Source organism: Rhinopithecus roxellana, chromosome 7 (genome assembly GCF_007565055.1).
Source record: "Rhinopithecus roxellana isolate Shanxi Qingling chromosome 7, ASM756505v1, whole genome shotgun sequence".
Lineage (NCBI taxonomy): Eukaryota > Metazoa > Chordata > Mammalia > Primates > Cercopithecidae > Rhinopithecus > Rhinopithecus roxellana.
The window spans coordinates 135,739,325-135,758,971 of NC_044555.1; the positions used below are offsets into that span (position 1 = coordinate 135,739,325).

Consider the following 19,647-nt stretch of genomic DNA (forward strand, 5'->3'; position numbering starts at 1 on the left):
CAATGAAGTGAAATCCTGTCTTTAAAATAATAATAATAATAATGATAATAATTAAAAAAAAAAAACTTGGAAGCAATGCGAGAAAAATGATACCTTACTAAACCAAGGATACCAAAAGGAAGTGGCACAACCTTTTTCAAGGGCTTAAAGAAAATAGCTTTCACATTGGTGTGGTGGCTCACACCTGTAATCTCAGCACTTTGGGAGGCCAAGGCGGGCAGATCACCTGAGGTCAGAAGTTCAAGACCAGCCTGCCCAACATGGCGAAACCCTGTCTCTACTAAAAATACAAAAATTAGCCATGCGTGATGGCATGCATGCACCTTGCATGATGGCATCCCAGCTACTTGGAAGGCTGAGGCAGGATAATTGCTTGAACCCAGGAGGCGAAGGTTGCAGTGAGCAGAGATTGCCCCACTGCACTACAGCCTGGGCCACACAGGGAGAGACTGTCTCAAAAAAAAAAAAAAAAAAAAAGCTTTCACTCAGAATCTTACATCCTGTGAAAGCATCCCTCCAAAATGACATTCCATGGCCACATAGGTTTGAAAACCATGTTCTAGATTAACCGATTCATTTTCTAGATAGCACAACTGAGATTCTTCAAAAAACATATGGGATTTTTGCAAGAGCACATCACAGTCCCTCGAACACTGTTAGAAATCTCTGAAATTTGCAAAGCTGAGAAACAAACAAACAAAAGTTTCCTCAGCGTTGCTGGAATAATCTCCAACCTGTAAATGTAGAAGCAAATCTTGAGAACCCGAGTCCCAGAAAGAGAGAACACAAGGTGCAAGTGTATGTCCCAGCAACAGCCCTGTGGCATTTGTACCTCCTGGTTTATAAGAGAGGGAGACACAGAGACATGAGTAACCAACAAGGTCACACAGGAACACAAAGAGCTAACATTCAAACCTAGGTTTGCTCGACACCAAAGCTCAGGCTCTGGGCCTCATTGTTACATACCATGGCCACATTCTCAGCCCTTTTGTGCGCCTCTATACATTGCTCCAGCATATGAACTACAAGGACCCAGAGGATGCAAACAATGGGCTCCTATATCAATGCCTGGGCTGACCCGTACAGGCCATTTGTAAAGAAAATGTGAATGGTGTTGCCATGTTTTCATGGTAACAAGCATTAGGAATTTGGGTTTGTTTTAACATCCACTGTTCTATATCTGAAATCTGATGTAAAATGCCTTGGGAAAGTTAGAAAGATGAAGAAGGCAGGAATGGTTAGAGGAGGGAAAGGATAGAGGAAATAGAATACAATGTATGGACATATTCATCTTAGCACCTCATGCTTAAACTCACATCCCCCAAGAACTACACAGAACTTTCTGCTATGGAAGCCACTCACTGATCATGACTCTCATCACAGCCCACCTTTAATTAAAACTGAAGCTGCACGAGTCAGCCAGCAGAGGGCAAAATGAGGAATCAGGGAACATGTGACTAAGGTCAAACATTAGCTAGTGTCATTTCATAAATGAAGTGGGCCTCTTTCCTAAAGCTTTCTCCAAGTATCATTTGCAAATGTTCCAGTTGGGTGCTGCCAACATGCGGAGGCCACCCTATCTCGTCGTCTTGTCTTAATCACTCACCCTCCTCTTTCAAAGGCAGTATGATCAGACACAGTGGATGGGGGGCCTACCCTACCAAATCCCACCTGGCGTGGATGCTGCAGCTTAGGGCATCCAAGAGCCCGCCAGGGCAAGCCTGCACTGTACCTTCTTTCTCTGGGTTGTGAGTGGCAGGCCACTCTGCTCAGGCCTGCCAAGTGAGGGTGGTACACTGAGCAAATCAACTTTCTGGTAGAAGCACAGGAACATCTAGCCCCAACACCCTTTTCTCCCTCTGCCCACCCCACAGTAATCCTCAGAACCTAGAGACTTAATGACATCTCTCCAAACTTCAGTCTACAGTCAGGAACAAGAATTGGAAACCTCATCACAAGTCAGAAGATTGAGACACGCTTAAGGTTACTACCCATGTGTTCAGATTAGCAAGGACAGGAGCACACTGTAGGTACCGATGGCTTATCCGTGGAACGCTGCTCCTGAGCTGCACTGGGCTGCATATTTGTGTGACTGTTGTCTACAAACACTCCTATCCCATCAGAAGTACACAAGGGTTTGTCAGATGACTTACTGGCCGCATCAGTGAATCAGTGAATTCTCCTCAGGAAGAGAACCAGTTCGCCTTTTAAAAATGCTGACAGTGAAACCCAAGTGAGGACACTCACCTGCGGCACCCAGCGTGCAACCCACACTCCTTCAGTGGACCTTTAGGAGTTGGACCCAATCTAGTTTCCCAGCCTCTTCTCCCACGACTTCGCTCTACGAATGGGTCTGCTCCAGCCACCAACTTCTCTGGGCTCCTTGAAGGTACCTAACCCCTTCAGGCTGTCCTTCCCCCATTTCCCACCTAACAAAACCCTTTCGACCTTCAAGGCCCAGCTCAAACACCCACTCCTCTACGAAGCCTCCCCCAGTCCCTTGCCCAGAGTGAGCAGTTCCTTCCTCTTCACATTCACCTAACTCCTCTTGCCTGTAAGATGCCCCCTTACAAGTAACAAAGACATGAGTGTGCACCTACCTTCAAGGAGCCTCTTCCAGGAGGGGGCCTGGCTTCGATCTGCTTTTTGACATGATACTTTGCACTGAGATCCGCCCTCTCCTGCCAGGCTGTGCTCACACCAATACCAAGAGATCACGAGACGCCCTACCAGCAAATGCCCTGGAAGCACATCCCCTTCATGCCCCTGGCAGTTGTCTAATGCACACACGAGATGAAAGCAGCTCTCGGGTGGCCTGTTGCAAGGCACAGCACAGTTCTGCCTATGCCAAGGCAGATGCTGGGCCCTTCCCTATTGTGCTCAGCACATACCCGTTCTCCAGGGCACCTTTCCTGGGCATTAATTCATCCAGGCAGTTAATATGGATTGCACAGCCTGCTGTGTGCCAGGTACCATGTGGACCCCACCACCCATGCCCAATGCAGGCCCCTCTAGTGGGCAACCCTTGCTCCACACCTCCCTGCTGGGCTGCTCAAGACTGTCAGGTCGGGCTCAACCTGCTCTCCAGCCCTGCTTCCTTCCTGTCCCTTTCCTGAGGGTTAGTTAGCCCCAGTAAACCTTTGGTCCTGCCAACTCCCTCTCACAGTCTGCTTCCTGGAGGACCCAATCTGAGACAGTGGGTTCCAGAGTGGTCCGAGAAAACAGGTGGTAAGATGGGGTCTTGGTACAGGATTGTCCTGCATCTGCCCAACTGGCAACGAGGTTCCCATCTTCGGGGATAGGTGGCACGCAGGTGGCTCTAGGGACAAGATGGCAGGCTAGTTGCTAGACCTTTGATGTTAGAACTTTTGCTGGGATGGCTGGCTTGTGAAGGGGAAGTTCCTGGAAGGCGAGGAGATCCAGGCAGGGCAGATGCCTGGAAATGAAAACTCAGGGAACAGACAGTGGTATGTTTCCTGAATGACCCACGGGGATTAATGAGAAGCCAAGGGCAATTAACAAACATCTAAAAATTAAGCAGAAACACTGGAGTCTTCCTGGTGGTTTACAAAGTAGCCCCCGATCCAAGCAATGGGCAAGCAGCAAAGTCTGAAGAACAAACCCAGGACTTGCTAAGGTGGCTGAACTCCAAAGACAGCTGAACGCTCAGCCAAGGCAGGTCTGTCATGCCAATGACACAAGTCCTGCTGGGAAAACCTATGTCCCTGATACATGGAACAGGCACATCTAGGAGAAGGTCTCTGAATATCTGGTCTCCCTAGATGCCCTTGAAACTTCTGAGCTTGCAGCATCAGCCCACCCCCTCCCATGAAGCACTGCAGGCACCCTATCCCGAAGGAGAAATAAATAACACAAGAATTTTCCCCACAGGTGTCCTCCCTCCCAGGAGTGGCCCTCACCTTATCACTGGCTGCCAGGTAGGGTGATCAACAGTCCCAGTTTGCTGAGGGACTTGCAGTGCTAAAAGCCGGCGAGTCCCAGGGAAGCAGGAGGAATTGGTGAGCTGACTGCTACACCCGTGACTAGAGTGAAGGTGCAGCACAGAGCTGCACAGGCAGGGTGTGCTGGGTCTGGGAAGGGGAAAAGCAATGACATCCCTGAGGAGCTGCAGGATCAGCATGCACCTGTAGTGGCCGCGAGGTCCCTGTGTGATGGGACCCGGATGCAGCTCAACCAGTGGGGGCCGGAAACAAAAACTACATAACGGACTTGGAGACACTCTGCTGCTCAACACAACTGAATGCCCTGGTAGGGAGCCAAAGGGATGGGGCAAACCTGTGGATGGCATGGGATGGGCATCAGTGATGGTCCAGGCCTGAGTGATGGTGAAAGGCCCGAATTGTCATGGCAGATGGTGAAGGAAGGGATTCAAAGGCTAAGCAAAGTGAGCTTGCTGAAACTGGACAGAAGAGGTGAGGCCAGAAGACACCCTGGAGGATCATGTTTCAGGAGAGGGCCCAGAGGACACATGTGTCAGCAAGGACATCAGGAATGTGCTGGAGAGAGGGCGCCAGCATCCCTCAGAGATCCAGCACGGGAATCCTCTGCAGGCCAGGGTTGACCACAGGAGAGTGTCTTACAGAACGGGGCACACCGAGAACTGGAGCCTGATAAGGGCGCTGCAGCCTCCTCCTCCTCCTCATTTCCTTTTCTTCCTCTCCTCCCCTCTTCCTCCCCCTCCTAATTCTCTCTTCCTCCTGTCCACCTCCTGTCCTTCTTTCTTCCTCATTTCCTCCTCTTACTCTCCTCCTCCTCCCCCTCCTGCTCTCCTTCTCCTCCCCTCCTCCTCATCCTCTCCTCTCTTTCTCTCCTCTTCTCTCTTCTTCCTCCTACTTTTCTCCTTCTCATTTCCTTCTCTCTTCCTCTCCTCCCTTCTCCTCTTCTCTCTTCCACCTCCTCCAACTCTGTTCCTCCTCCTCTCCTCTCCACTCCTCCCCCATCTCCTCCTCCTTTTCCTCTGCTCCTCTTATTCTATTCCTCCTCTTCGTACTTTCCTCCTCTTCCTCTCCTCCTGGTCCTCCTTTCTTCTGCCTCCTCCTCTCCGCTTTCTTCACTTCTCCGCCTCCTCCTTTCTTCCTCCACCCTCTCCTCTTCCTCCAAATCTCCTCCTCTTCCTCTCCTTCTCCTCCTCCTCTGCTCCTCCTCTCCTCTTCCTCCTACACCTCTCCTCTTTTCCTCCCTCCTCCTATTTCTCTCCTTCTCCCTTCCTCTCCGTCCTCCCCCATCCTCCTCTCCTTCTCCTCTTTTCTCACTCCTCCTCTTCTCCTTCTCCTGTTCTTCTTCCTCCTCCTCCTCTTTTCCTTCTCCTGTTCTTCTTCCTCCTCCTCCCCGCTCATCCCTCTCCTCTCCTTTTTCCCTCCTCTTTCTCATCTCCTCCTCTCCTCCGCCTCCTCTCCTCCACATCTGCCTATACTTTTCCTTTTCCTTCAGTCCTTCTCTCTTCCTACTCCTCCTACTCCCCCCTCCTCCTCCTTACTTGCTCTTCTTGTCCTCTTCCTCTTCTCCCTCCTTTGCTGCTCCTCCTCCTCTTCTTTGTCTCCTCCTCTCCTTTTTCTTCTCTTTTCTGTGTCCTCCTCTCCTCCTTCACCTCTTCTCCTTGGTCTCATCTCCTCCTCCTCCCCTTCTCCTCCTTCCACCCACTCCCTCTCTTCCCCTTCCCCCTCCTCTTTTCTTCCCTCCTGCTCCCCTCCAGCTCCTATTCCTCCACTTTACCTGTCTCCTCCTGCTACACCACACGTTCACGCGACCCTGTGTGAGTCCAGGGCAGAAAAGGAAAACTAAAAGGCGGACAAATGAGTGCAAGAGAGCAAAGAAGGGAGCCCTCTCTAACCTAATGGGCAGGGCTCTGGACGCATGGGAGCACCTCCTCTTTGGGGGAGGGGCTACAGCCTCCAGATGGAGGGGCAGTGGCACACTCCATGACCTCTGGGGTTACTTACAATTTGGAGTGCTTAGGTGAATACTGAGTCCAAAACAGCCCTGCAAAGAGACGAAGAACAAGCCCCTGAGCGGACAAGGTCTCTGAAATACAAAAAACCAACATGGGGTTTGAGGTAGAATTCAGAAAGAGGTCCTACAACTCCATACCAACAAAGCAAGTGACTCAATAGAAAAATGAGAAAAATCCATTTCCTAGACGAGGAAGGCAGGCCAAACAAGAAGTATCTGAAGGGAAACCGTGAATTAGGGTCAAAGCGGTCCCAGACTGGCCGTGCCCCAGAACACTAGGCTGGATCAAACGTGAACCCTCTCCAGAGGAGGGCAACTTCCTCCTGGGCCTCAGAGTCAAAGCAGCACAGCGAGGGGAGGTGGCTGCACTCTGGAAAGTCTCAGTGGAGAGGCAAGGGAAGAGGAAGGGGGTGACAGGCTCAGAAAACAGGAGGAATCACACAGAAATCACGATGAGCAAAAAAGAATGCTTCCCTAGGGGAGCATGTGGGCAGAAGAGAGGGACTCTTCTCCTCCTCTCCTCCTCTCCTCTTCCTCCTAAACCTCTCAACCAGGGATGCTGAGCACAGAGGGAAAGGGACGGCAAATTCCCAGGGGACAGCTCTAGCCAGGGAGGCTAGCCTGCCATGGAAGGAGAGGTGAGGGAGAGGCGAGGGAGAGGTAAGGGAGGGGGGGGGGAGGGGAGAGGGAGGGGAGGGGAGGGAAGGGAAGGGAGGGGAAGGGAGGGGAGGGGAGGCAAGGCTCAGAAGGCCACTGGGATGGACAGGGAGCTCTGCAGGGGGCTCCCCAGGGATTAGGATGGAAGGAAGACCTGAGTGGGACTGTAGTTTCAGGAAGGAGGCAGTATCCTGGCAGAGACAGGCAGCGGGTACGGTCAGCTGCAAAGCAGGATCTTTGGAAAAGACAAGGACTTCCTAAAAGAGACACAACGTGTGGCACGATGGGCATGCAAGCAAGGCCTGAAGAAGAAAGCAGACCTTGAGGAGACACACCCCCGGCCCCAGGAGTTAGGGTCAGTTGAGTGTGAGCTAGTGGGGTGCAGCCAAGCACAGCAGTTTCATGGGAGCATAGCAAAGAACCCGAGAAGGCCCCCCATGCCCACAGTTGGCTGATTATTGCCTGCGGCTCCAGAGCATCCACGGAGGGCCCCACAGGGGAAGGCAGGAGCAGGACGGGCCTGGGGAGGTGAAGGCTGACCTCATCTGCTAAGAGACAAGCAGAGAGGGAGGGGAAAGTCTTGTTCCTGCCAGGACATTGTTAATGGGAGGAATGAGGAGGCAGCAGGTGAAGAGAGTGTGGCGTGGAGGGCAGAAATCAGAGCGTTTTCGGGTCTGGTGCTGACCTGCTATTGGGAATGAAAATCAAGACTCAGGTGCATTCTGGCCCCTTTCTCAGGGATAGCTGAACACCACCCGCATCCCTACCTGGCCTGGTGATGCCATTCTTCCTAGGCCCACTCACCGCTGCAGCTGCTTTACTTGGACTTCCTCTCCTCATCCGACCACAGATCAGAACTCTGCTGCTCGATCCTGCCCAGGGAGAGTGTGCACCCACGTGCGCATTGCACCCCACTGCCCAGCATACCCAGGAGTGAGAGTGAGGGGCAGCTGGGAGAGTTGGAAAAGGGAGCCCTTATGTGGCCACCACGGGCTTCCCCACTAGCAGCCACACGGTGACTATCCAGCTCATTATGCAAGTTCTAGTTCTTCATACAAGAGGCTACAGGCAGGTGGAGCAACAGCAACCCACCATCCCGGGGATCCTCACTCATGATTTGAAATCACTCACAGCAGGTTCTGGGGTGTTTGGCAGAAGCTGGCAACCATTCTTGGGGGGAAGGAACCCAGGAGGGGATGCTAGCATGCATAGGAATTGGAACTGGTGATCTGAAGGTCCCCTGCAGCCCTACGGCCTACATCCCATAAAGAGGGACCCTCTCCTCCTCACCTCATCTCCAGCATTCCTGCTTCCTCGGGCTTCTCCAGGGAGAAGTAAGTGCATCTCACTAGAAAACACAAGAAAGCAGCCCTTTGCTGATTAAACACTTACTAAGCAGATACTGTGCCCTGGGCACCCAGTTTCAGAAATGAGTAAAACACTGGCCTTGCCTTCAAGGAACTCAAGAGACCCTGCGGCAGCCACAGACTCTTACAGAGCAATTGCCACCAGGGATTGCAAGAGCCTAATGTGGGGTGGGGATGGGGGATGTACAAAATGCTATCAGAGCTGGAAACAAAAGTCCCTAATACTTGGGGTGGGGCTGTGAAGGTGACATTAAAGTTGTGCCTTGAAGGAGGCCAGGAGTGCACCAGGACAAGGCCATGGGAAATACCGGTGCAAAGCAAGGAGACCTGGAACAGCAGGCTGATGGGGACCAGTGACTAAACAGCACAGCGTGAACCCAAAGAGTGTTCGGCTTAAGGGTGGGGAGAGCTGAGCCGACTCCCTGAACTGTTAGGACTTAAACCTGAGAAGGCCCGGCCGCGTTTTCACTAGAGGATTGTTGGGGACAGATCTGTGACTTAGAAACTGAGCCAATGGAATGTGGAGGACAGACCTGAGGGAGGAAAGACAGAGGCTTCCAGGTTGGTCAGGAGGCTCATGGAACAGTGCAGGCTCCAGACCACGAGCCCTGAGTTCTGGAAGTAGCAGCGGGGATGCAGGATGAGGAGCAGTTTTGTCTCATCAGGCACTCCAGAGGCAGGGACTCAAAACTGGCTTATGAAGTCAATGCGGGAGACTAGATAAGGGGAGGGACAGAGGAGTAAAGCATGGCAGCACTACAGAACCTGAGCCCCTGACTGAGAAGGAGAAGAGAGTTTGAAAAGCAAGTTTGCCAGGGAAGTTGGGCTGTGTGTCGGGCGACTTACAGGAGGCAAGACATTAAGAGTGTGGATGTTTCTCATCACCTGCAAAAGAGGCGTTAAAAAGACGGTCCCTCTGGACCCCAGCCCCGCCCTGCTTCTCCCAGCTCCGCCCTGCTTCTCGCGCAGCTGCTTTCAAAGCCCCGCCCCCAGCCCCTCCCAGCGGTTTCTTTCTCCCCCGCCCTCCTACTCTCAGCGAAATCCTGCCTCCCCCTGCTGGTTCTCGGGAGTCCGCGAGCTGCTTCTGCAGCCTCTCCTCGCTCAGCTCTCCCACGGCCCTGCCCGCAGTGGTTTCTCTCAGCTCCGCCCGGCCCTGCCCCAACCACACCTCTTATCCTAGCCCCGCCCTCAACACCATCCCCAATCGTTTCTCTCAGTCCCGCCCTACCCCTCCCCCAGCTCCACCCTCCTCCTCTCAGCCCCGCGTCCACCCACTCCCCAGCAGTTTCTCCCAGCTCCTCCCTGCTGGTATAGCAGCTCTGGACCCAAAACTCCTGCCTGGTGACCTCGTCCCGCCCTTCCCCTTACTCTTCCTCCCTCCGGTTCCTTTTCCTCCTTCCGGTTCTTCGCCCAGGTTGCCGGTCTCGAGCTCCCCTGGCCTTGGCCTGGCTGGCTGGCGCGCATGAGGGCCTGGTAAAGGGAATAGCGTCTCCTAGCAGCCAGGGCGTGCGTACGTGCGTGATGTCGTCAGTGCGTGTCTTCGAGAATGCGAGATTCATAATGACTTGGCTGTCTATATGCATGGCTGAGTACGTGCCTCCTGCGTGGTGTGCGTACATGCGTGATTACGTGTCCACGTGCGTTCTGCATGAAAGGGATGACGGGAGCTGCATTAAAGCGGTAGAGTTTTGGACTGCTAGCAGTTGTCACTGGCCACCGGTTTCCCGGAGTTAGGGGCAGCGACTTTGCAGCCTCGACACTAGCCAGGCGCTCCCTCTTCTCACCGCGGCCCACGTCTCCTCGTTTGGGAGCCCATTGTCCTGGCTCCGGTGGCCTCGCTGGGTCTCGGGAAGGCGGAGTACTGTTCTTCCCTGTGGCGAAAAGCCGGAGTCGGCCCTGGGCACCCACGACTCGCAGGGTCCGTGGTTCCGGAGGCCATGAGACCTGCCGGGGCTGACAGGTGCCAGGGCCCATGATGCAGGAGCCTGTGTGCTCAGCCTTCTTGCGGACCGTACCTGAGGGCTGGGGTTTCCCTGGATGTGGGGCTGGGAACCCGTGCGGGGCGCGACCAAGGCTCCTTTTCCTGCCCCCTGCTCTTGCCAGGGTCTTGGCTCCGCTCCTAAGCACGTATACCCGCGACGTGCGTCTGCGAGTAGAAAGCCCGTGTGCTGCTCCACACACAGCGGCCCCACCTCAGCCTGGTCTTCCCTGCCTCCCATTGGCCCCTCTGCTGTGAGCTCGCCTAGACCCGAGGCCCGGCGGTGCACAGCTCTGTGGCCTGTGGCGCCGTGCTCAGCGTGACCTACCCAGAATTAAGCTGAGGACAATGAGATTCAGAGCCCCAAACCCTCGCCCCTCGAAAATGAGAGGGGAAGTGTCATTTTTCTCCCTTCAAATGGAGCGTGCTCAGCTGCAGGAATGCTGTTCAACGTGGTGAAATTATTTTCTGTCCTGCGGGCTGGTGCACCCTGTGTCCTTGACCCAGACAGGTGCTGAGGGTCCCGCTGCTGTGATTAGCCGAACCAAACTGTGAGGTGCACATGTGTGTTACTGATAAGACCAGCCCTCCCAGCTCTTGGTTTCCAATGCCTGCTAAGTAGATGACCTTCTTCGGGCCATGAACCAGCTTTGCTGTCTTGCATTTAATGACCTTTCCTCTTTATCTTCCTTGTTGTGCAGGTAAAGAAGCTAAGTGGAAGAGTGTTTCTCTCAGGGCGCAAAGGAGGTACTCCCTGCAGCACCAGGTAGGAGGGGACTTAATCCCCTTCTTACCCTTTCTCTCAGGGCGCAAAGCAGGTACTCCCTGCAGCACTAGGTAGGAGGGGACTCAATCCCCTTCTTGCCTTTTCAGTTACATCAGTTCCTACTAGGGATTCCACACACACACAGTTCGCGTTTGTTGTGATTTTATGGTGATGATGAGAAAAGGGTTGGCTAAAAAACTGAGCAGCGGAAAAGAGGCAAACATTCACTGTAGCTATGTATCCTGATGGAAGTGGCCAGGCCCTGTGGGGGACATTCAGTCTCCGTCAGAAGTAATCCAGAACCAAGGAACCTGGTGATGTTTGGTCACCCATCAGGAGAATAATGAGGCTCAGGGGCCACAAGTGTGTGAGGAAATGGCGCCATGGATGGGTTGGTGGAGGGTACACAGGTGAGTCTTTGTGGAAAGTCATTTGCTGGCAGATAACAGCATCTTAGATGGGCATGCCAGGTGGCGAGGCATTCCCTTCAGCATGTCTTCACACAGCAAGTGTTAGAGGTAATGTCATTTCTAGTGGCAAAAGTGGGGAGCAGCTTGTAACTCTGCATCAGTGGAGGAATGGTCAGGCAAATTATGAGACGGCCAACAGTGGGATATCACACAGGCAGTGTAAAACAAGGTAGATGAAGATTGTCAGGTGGAAAGAATGGACTTGATGTGCTGTCAAATGGAAAACTCATGCCCTATCCTGTGGAGATGTGTTGGGAACAGCAGTTTGCCAAGATGGCTGAAGCAAAGGACCATAAAGGGGCTGGCTTAAACAACAGACAATCATTGTTCTGGAGGATGGAAGTCTGAAATCAAAGTGTTGGCCAGGTTTGTTTGTTCTGTGGGCTGTGAAAGACAATCTGGTCTGTCCCTATCTCTTAGCTGCAGGCGGCTAGCCAGCAATCTTTGGCACTCATTGGCTTGTAGAAGCATCTCCCTTATCTCTGCCTTCATCTTCTCATGGTGTTCTCCCTGTGTGCATGACTGTCTCTGAAATCCCCTTTTTCATAAGGACGCCAGCCACATTGGATGTGGGTCCACCCTAATGGCTTCAGTCTCACTTGATTGCCTCTGTAATGACTCTGTCTTTATATATAAGGCCACATTTTGAGGCTTAGGACTTCAACATATGCATTTTAAGAGGACACAATGCAACCCATCAGAACTGACAAAGGCCCTGAGGTAGAAACAAGCTTGGCATGTTCCCTCAGGGGATGGAAGGCCTTTGTGGCTGCAGGGTGGTGAATAAAGGGGAGAGGAGAGGACATGGCTGAGGTAGGAAGGCAGATCAGGAGGGACCTTGAGTGCCCTGAGAGGAAGTATGGATTCTGTTCTAGTTGGGGCAGGGAGCCCTTGAAAGCTTTCAGTAGAGGAGTGACATAATCTCATTGTCCCTGTACCAAGATCATTCTGATGGCAGTGTGGTCACAAGAGTTCAGAGGACAAGGGCTGAGGCGGGGGTGGGGGTGCTATCAGGAGACTTCTTCAGAAGGCAGGGGGTTTTAGGGGATTGGATTGGGATTGTGGCCATAGAGATTATGGAAAGGGATCAGATTCAGTGTCGGTTTTGGACACAGTGCCACGGGATGTGGGCCACAGAGAGGGAGGGCAGAGAGCAGCTAGGTCTGGGGCAGGAACACTGCGTAGCTGGTGATGCCACTCACAGTGGAAGGGAGGTAGACTTGGTGGTGGTGGTTGGGGTCCTGAGTATGTACAGGTCTGTCCACCTAAGGCTGAGTCTGAAGGGGCGTGGCCCTGCACCACGGGATTCAGAGCAGGCTATGAGTAATGTGGGGGTCCCGGAAGGAGTGTGCTCAGCCCTGCTGGGGCTGCCGAGCATGGAATAAAATGAAGACAGGACTGGCATGAGGCCGGCCATGGGTGCTTGTGGGGATAGGTCAGTCAGTGGAGTGGGTGGGGGTGGTGGGGAATAAAGGGAGAAAGGTGGGGGTGGGGGCAGAAGGTTCAGAGAGGAAGTAGAGACTGTGCATGTAGACAGCTTTTCTGAGGTCTCGGCTGTTCAGGGTTTAAGAGAAGGGAGGCAGAGCAGGAGGCGTGCGTGTGCTCAGAGTAGGGATGCTCAGCAAGCATAGATGGTGGCTGGTGGCACCCAGGGCCCGGAGTGAGCCAGAGGAGCAGGGTCCAGAGCACAGCAGGCAACCGGCTTGGCTGGGGCAGCTCACCCCAGAGGCGGGAGAAGAGCAGGAAATCTGGTGCTCAGAAGGCTGCACTGCAGATTGGGAAAGGAGTGACTACCAGGCAGCTTTGGTCCTGTCAGGGCTTTGTCTCATGAGAGTGGGTGTATTTTCTTAAAATCATAGAATGTATTAGAGGTCGAGTTTATGTGCTGAAAGGAAGGACAGAGAGATAGTAACCAGAATGGAGGGGGGTGGCTCAAGGGTGGAGTTCAGGGCCATGGGGCGGAGCCACAGGCCTGATGATGATGACTACGGTGAGGGGTGAGGGGAGCCACTATTTGTGAGTGTTCTCTTAGGTGCCAAGGACTGGGCTGGGTGCTCTTCGTGCCTTGTCTCCCATCCTCACAGCCATGTGAAAACTGAGGCATCTCAAGAGTCTATGACTGGGCTGAGGTTCTGGCTTCAAGCCCAGGGCTCCTTCTGAGGCACAGGGCTGTCCTCCATGCAGGAGGAGGGGACCCTCTCCCAAGCCACACACGCAGGAGGCCCTCTGTCATAGCACTGACCACATGCTATCCTGCCTGTGCCTTTCTCTAGCTGTCTCCGCCCTACTCCAGACCGCCCCAAAGACTCTGTGGGATGAACCTGAGTCAGCCAAATCCCAGCCCCTTCCCTTGGACCTGCCGTGGCTCGGGACATCAGTGACAGACGGAAGCAGCGGACCATCAGGTTCAGTGGGATTTAGGCCACCTGAGAGACACAGGGGGAAAGTCAGGCCACTGCCCGTGAGCTTGGAGGGCTGGCATGTGACGGGCTTCTGTGCTTCCACAGGTATAGGAGGCCCGCGGCGCTTGCGAAGATGAAATTTGGCTGCCTCTCTTTCCGGCAGCCTTATGCTGGCCTTGTCTTAAATGGAGTCAAGACTGTGGAGACGCGCTGGCGTCCCCTGCTGAGCAGCCAGCGGTACCGCACCATCGCCGTCCACATTGCTCACAGGGACTGGGATGACGATGCCTGGCAGGAGCTGCTGGTGGAAAGGCTGGGGATGACTCCTGCTCAGATTCAGGCTTTGCTCAGGAAAGGGGAAAAGTTTGGTCGAGGAGTGATAGCGGGTAAGTGACGATGTGCCAAATGTGCAGACAACACCTAGAGTTGCCACCCAAGATCTTGCTTGGGAGTTTGGGGACTTTTGTTGTCGTCTGAACTGATTGGCATGTATACCACAGTTTCCTTTGGCAGTACACCTTCAAAGGGACGGCAAGGGCCCTGGGCTGGGGGTTGGCAGGCCTAGCTTCCGTGAGCTCCGGTAAATCATTTCTCCACTCTGGGCCTCAGTTCCTGTTTCTGATCTCAGTGAGAAACCAGGTCAGGTCCATGTGCATGTGGTGCTTGTGGTGTTTGGCTGTGTGTGTATGTGTGTGTGTGCATACATGTGTGAGTGCACATGTGTGGCAGAGACCATGAAAAGCAGCCCAGCCCACCGAATGGGTCAGGTGGCCTCTAGAGTTGGGCTGCTTGCCTGGCTTCACGAGCCTGCCCCAGCCCCACCACTCGCGGCACCCTGGGCAAGTCCCCTAACCTCTAGGTGACTGAGGCCTGACAACAGCATCTGTCCCTTGGTGACCTGCTCAGGCATCACCTGTAGCTTCCCAGGCAGTGGCTGGTGCCCTTCCAATCTGCAACTGCTGCCCTCAGAAGTCTGGCTTGGACCTGCCTCTTACTTGTGTGGCTTCATCGAGGACAAGGCCCTCTCCTCTGCCTTTCTGGAGCCCTCCCCTGCCTCTCCCAGCATTTCCTGAATCGGGTTTGGCTCGTTATCAAAGCAATGGAAGAAGGACTTGACTCCCTTCTTGTCATTTTGCTGATGCCACCTTACTCTCCGATTGTGACTTTGAGTAACCGTGTTGTCACATGGGCAGGCCTTGGGCTATGGAAGTGAAAGGCATTCATGTGTATCTCTCTTTGTGTACAGGACTCATTGGCATTGGGGAACCTTTGCAATGCCCCGAAGACTTAACTCCCGATGAGGTTACGGAACTAGAGAATCAAGCTGTACTGACCAACCTAAAGCAGAAGTACCTGACTGTGATTTCAAACCCCAGGTGGTTACTGGAGCCCATACCTAGGAAAGGAGGCAAAGATGTATTCCAGGTAGACATCCCAGAGCACCTGATCCCTTTGGGGCATGAAGTGTGACAAGTGTGGGCTCCTAAGAGGAATGTTCCAGAGAAACCAGCTAAATCATGACACCTTTAATTCGCCATCATGACGCAGACCTATATACATTAGGTTAAATCTGAATTTCCACTGCTTTGGAGAGTCCCACCCACTAAGCACTGTGCATGTAAACAGGTTTCTTTATTCAGATGAAGGAAGTAGCGGGAGGGGCTTTCCTTGTGTGATGCCTTTTTAGGCACACAGGCAATGTCTCAAGTACTTTGATCTTTGGGTAGAAGGAAAAGCTGCCAGTAAATGTCTCAGTATTGCTGCTAATTTTGGTCCTGCTAGTTTCTGGATTGTGTAAATAAATGTGTTGTAGATGACTGGTTAGTGTTTGAGACTTCGTTCTATGTTTTCCTCTGATTTGTTCTGGTCAGAACTCATCAAATGTATAACTGGCATCCAGGAGACATTGCAGAAAGTCCGAGACCTGGCACTGAATGTTTGCCTGGTAGTGACTAGCCATTAATCAACCGACTCAACCAGGATGAAGAGGACATCAGACTTAGAGCAGCTGTCTGCCCTTTCAGGTTACTCTCACTCTGTTGTGAAAGTATCTGTCGGTTTCTGAAGCATGTGTGTCACCTGCATAGCTACTTCCGATCCTAGCAATACGTCCAAAATACAGCTCTGGTAGAGTGAGGTTAACTTGGAAATGTGATCAGTAGTGTTGTTTTATTTTGTAGTAATTTTTTTTTTTTTTTTTTTTTTTTTTTTTGGTGATTTAGCAAAGTTTCTAGTTGTTATCTTTGAGGATGATGGGCATTTCCCCCTAGGTATTGACTGCAGTGGCCCTTCTCTTCTGAGCCAGGATGTTATGGTGGTCGTACATCCCATAGCAGATGGGATGGCCTGACTTTCAAGTGGACCTCTTTGGAGGCCCCTGGATGCTAGGCTAGGGGTGCTGAGCTGCTGATCAGACACTTCCTGGCAACATTGGGAGGGACCCATGAGGAAACAATCTCCTGTTTGAAGATACAGGAAGATACTGCCAGAATCAGGAGTGAGTCTATTCTTTCTCCTGACTAGCAGGCCAATCTCAGGGGACCAGGTCTTCCTGGGCTTGGCCTCGACACTTCTAGCAATATCCTTTGCTGAGTGTGTGAAAATGCTGCTTCTCCAAATAAACAAGGACAGTGGGGACCAAAGCCTGTCTTGGACAGGATTTCCAGCCTCCCCTGGCTTGTGCCAATGAGATGTGTATAATATAGAAGGTTAAAAAGAACACAGACAACAGGTCTCATTTAAATTGTTTGTTATTTATTTCCATGGAATTTTGTTTTTCTTTATTAAGACCAAAAATGTGTTTCTCATTAGCAAATGGCAACTTTTATCGGTCATTAGTGGCCTGTGAGTTCACGGACTTGCATTGTTTCTGAACTGTTCACAGAATCTACACTTGTAATCTGAGGAGCCTTCCTGCTCCTCGTCATTGTCAGAGGGCTCATTTGGAGACATGACTGAGAGGGTGGCCAACAGAATGGAGTAACAGATATTGTACAAAGACAATACACTACCATTATCTGAGTAAACCGGGCTACTAGGCACTTGCCCTATGCCTTCCATCCAGGCAGTAGCCGAAGATGCAAATGTGGCATTCCCAGAGGTGCCCTCCCATCTTGGGCCATTTGGTTCCTGAGGGGGCCTATTTCCCAGGGGATGCCCAGTGATACTGTTCTTGGACCACATGCCAGAGAACATGAAGGACTGACTGCCACTGGGTCCCTGAACAATGGGGGCTCTCCGCTGACACATTTTGATGGCTTCTTTCTTGGCATTGATGTGATAGATACGTAGGGAGCGTCTTGTAGCTACCAGCTTCTTTCTCTTTGGAGTTGGGACATAGGTTGCTTGCTGAGCCGTGCTTCTGAGGTCATCTTTTCTCTGGATATTCTCCAGGAGCCTGGGCTTGTCTCTCTGAAAATTGGAGTTGTGGTAGATCTGAAACAAAATGAAACATGTTAGTTGTTCAGGAATAAATTATTCCTTTCCCACCTCTCAAAATTATGATTTTGTTCTGCAATGGAGAAAAGAATGCTTTAAGTGGCAGCAAGTGTGGTTATGCCCTACCTCATGACCTGACTGGAGATAAACAATTCATAGGTCAAGGCAGTAATATATAAATAATATGGATTTTGATATTAAACTGTAACCCCCTTAGAAGTAATATGTAGGTCTGCATAATATGATGCTTATATTATCTCTAAGGGGGTTGTAGTTTAATATCAAAATCTATACTTTTTAAGTTCTGTATTTTTCATCTTTCAATAAACAATATTTTATATTTTAAAATGCTATCTTTGACACTTAAGCTCTTACAGTATATTATTTATATTGGTGTCCTATGAAGATATGTTTGAGAAGGAGAGAAAAGGGATCACAGAAATTACAGAAATGCTTTCTACTTTACCATCATTTTCTTGTTTCCTTTGCTTGGGCGTGTTTTGCAGAATCCATAAAGGTTCAGTTGGCGAATGAAACTCTTCAAGCTGTCTGTTTCGAAGATCCTCTCTGCACCTCTCCGTTGAAGAACTTCCCTCTGGAAGAGATCCTTCTCGATGATCACGGCGTCTCCATCATCGTTCCAGCTCACAGACTTGAATGTGTCTTCTTCCACCATCATCCAAAGCTTTCTTGGGAAGGAGAGCCTAAAAAGGTTGTGGTTGTCTTCCGTGTTGACCACGCATTGGTTTCGGTCTTCTGGTGGTGAGTTATCTTGGGAGCCTGGATCTTGGCTCACAACTTGGTCCTTGTGTCTGTCCAAAACCTCGCTGGAATCTGGATTTGGATCAGGTGAAGAACTAAATGGGTCCCCGCTTGTTGGCTCTCCACCAACAGACGGGGCCAGCTTGTCTTTGTATTCCTGTTCGGTGTTCTGACTCGCCATGGAGCTACACCAGAATCAGGAGCATTTTGTACCCAAGACCCTTATCACTGTCCTAGCAAGTCCAAAATGCCTTCAGTCAGAGTAGGCGTGCCCAATAAATACTGTCCACAAAATTCTAGAGTCTCGGTATCAGGGCAACCAGTGGCTTACCTCATCATCTGCTGTATTTGTCACACGATGTCACAAAGGTGGCTCTCAGCCAATCTGGAGAGGGGGCCCTGGCCAAGTGTTGGGGGAGTAGACAGGTGGCATGGCCTTCAGCTTCTCCCTTTTCTAAAAGTATAAACAGGCGTGGTTCAAGTTCCCAGAAAAGTCTCCCGTCTTTTGAAAGTCACATTATGTCATAGGGCCAGGCCCCAGATGAGCTGAGAAACCATGGCTTTATGGCCACTCCCAACCCTGAAGACAGGGGAGGCCATTTGCTGGCCTCTGGTTTGCTCAAGAGCCAGCCCCTAGTTAGCCCTAGCTTGGGTTTCACCAAGACTGCCTGAGTCAGATGGACCCCTCACAGGTGACTTCCTTCTAGGAGATGGTGGTCCCTATCAGGCTGTTTGACCTGATCTGTGTGGTAGCACCCCTCTTTTCCAGTCCCCCCCCATCTCCTTCCTGCTTTGGTCTCTTCCAAGTACTCCTAATGATTGGTTGGATCTGCTTTAGTGGGCCCAGATGAAGTGTTCCTTATTCCATTTGGTCGCGTTGTCCCCAGAGTGGTGCTGTGCCTGAGCTTGGTGGGAGCACTCCCCTCACTCCTCTACCACTATGTTACCCAGGGCACCATTTGTGATTGGATGGCCACATCCTCAGCTGTGCTTTGGAGTCCCCTGTGGAGCTCTGCTTGCCCCTGCATCTCTCCCTCTTGCAGCTCACAGCAGGAGATTACCTTTAGTTTTTGTTTTTGCCCATAAATACTGTTTTCATTGCTCAAGACATGTTCATTTCTGAGACCTGCTTTACACAAGCTAGCCTAAGAAAAGTTTCTGCTTCTCTAGTTAGACCTGATTAAAGTAATCCAGCACAAAAGTGCCATCATTGTGTATTTGAAAACAGATGAGCGTATGAGTGTGTGTTGGGGTGGGCAGGAGGAGGGAGGAAGCCCAAATGAAAGTCATCTTCAACCCCAGATGAGAGGATACAACAGTCTTTCTGGTGATACATTTTCTCTAGCCATTAAAGACAACTTTGTTCTTAGTGTTCACTCTGTATAGGGAGACAGAGTGGTACAGTGGAAAGGCCCCAGGCTGAAAGGACCCTGGGTCCTTGTCCCACTAAGTAGCACCCTTTGCCCACTCAGGGTCGGCCCTGAGTGTGAAGAGGGTTGGAAGAGGCTCTTCCAAGGTGCTTTTCAATGTCAGGGCTCTCTAATCCTTCATGGTGCCCCCCATGCCTGGATGCAGGCTTGATTCATGGTCATGAAGCTTTTTAAACAGGTTTACAAAGGTTTTGTTCAAGGACTCAGCGTAACCTGTAGGCACACGCACTCTGAGGCTAAATATTAAAATAGAGGCCTTTGGTGACATCGCTAAATGAGGATCCTTGAGTATTCAGTTACACAGCTGGCATCTTTCACTTACATACCCAAGTGCTTTTTCATAGGGGAATTCTTAAGACTGAGAATGACATTTTGTTGTGGCTTTTGCGAACTTACGAACTCTGCTG

General features: G+C 51.6%; 3 protein-coding genes across 17 annotated transcripts; 1 reads left to right on the top strand and 2 right to left on the bottom strand.

The window, feature by feature from the left end:
- Positions 1-506: 506 nt before the first annotated feature.
- LOC104657811 lies at positions 507-9,563 on the bottom strand. Of its 9 annotated transcripts, none has more exons than XR_004058392.1 (5): positions 9,363-9,563; positions 8,528-8,710; positions 7,918-7,975; positions 5,961-6,042; positions 507-4,091 (listed from the first exon to the last, which is right to left on the bottom strand). XR_004058392.1 is itself a non-coding variant. In XM_030934262.1 (4 exons), the coding sequence occupies exons 1-4, from the start codon at positions 9,551-9,553 to the stop codon at positions 3,982-3,984; spliced, it is 399 nt and encodes a 132-aa protein (XP_030790122.1). In that variant the 5' UTR covers positions 9,554-9,563; the 3' UTR covers positions 507-3,981. The 9 variants fall into 9 exon arrangements, 3 of the variants coding, with proteins under 3 accessions (XP_030790122.1, XP_030790121.1, XP_030790120.1); XR_004058393.1 differs by lacking the exon at positions 8,528-8,710 and adding an exon at positions 8,841-8,879 and having other exon boundaries at positions 5,961-6,000; XR_004058391.1 differs by lacking the exon at positions 8,528-8,710 and adding an exon at positions 8,841-8,879.
- On the top strand, positions 9,496-18,104 carry C7HXorf40A (chromosome 7 CXorf40A homolog). 7 transcript variants are annotated; one of them, XM_030934256.1, is made up of 5 exons: positions 9,496-9,583; positions 10,674-10,738; positions 13,482-13,613; positions 13,716-13,996; positions 14,857-15,427. In XM_030934256.1, the coding sequence occupies exons 4-5, from the start codon at positions 13,744-13,746 to the stop codon at positions 15,078-15,080; spliced, it is 477 nt and encodes a 158-aa protein (XP_030790116.1). In that variant the 5' UTR covers positions 9,496-9,583; positions 10,674-10,738; positions 13,482-13,613; positions 13,716-13,743; the 3' UTR covers positions 15,081-15,427. The 7 variants fall into 7 exon arrangements, with proteins under 7 accessions (XP_030790116.1, XP_030790117.1, XP_030790115.1 ...); XM_030934257.1 differs by lacking the exon at positions 9,496-9,583 and adding an exon at positions 9,645-9,674; XM_030934255.1 differs by lacking the exon at positions 9,496-9,583 and adding an exon at positions 9,823-9,954.
- LOC104670160 (heat shock transcription factor, X-linked member 3-like) lies at positions 16,343-18,094 on the bottom strand. Its single transcript, XM_010373351.2, has 2 exons — positions 17,515-18,094; positions 16,343-17,045 (listed from the first exon to the last, which is right to left on the bottom strand). Exons 1-2 carry the CDS (start codon positions 17,989-17,991, stop codon positions 16,461-16,463), a joined length of 1,062 nt encoding a protein of 353 aa, XP_010371653.1. The 5' UTR covers positions 17,992-18,094; the 3' UTR covers positions 16,343-16,460.
- Positions 18,105-19,647: the final 1,543 nt, after the last annotated feature.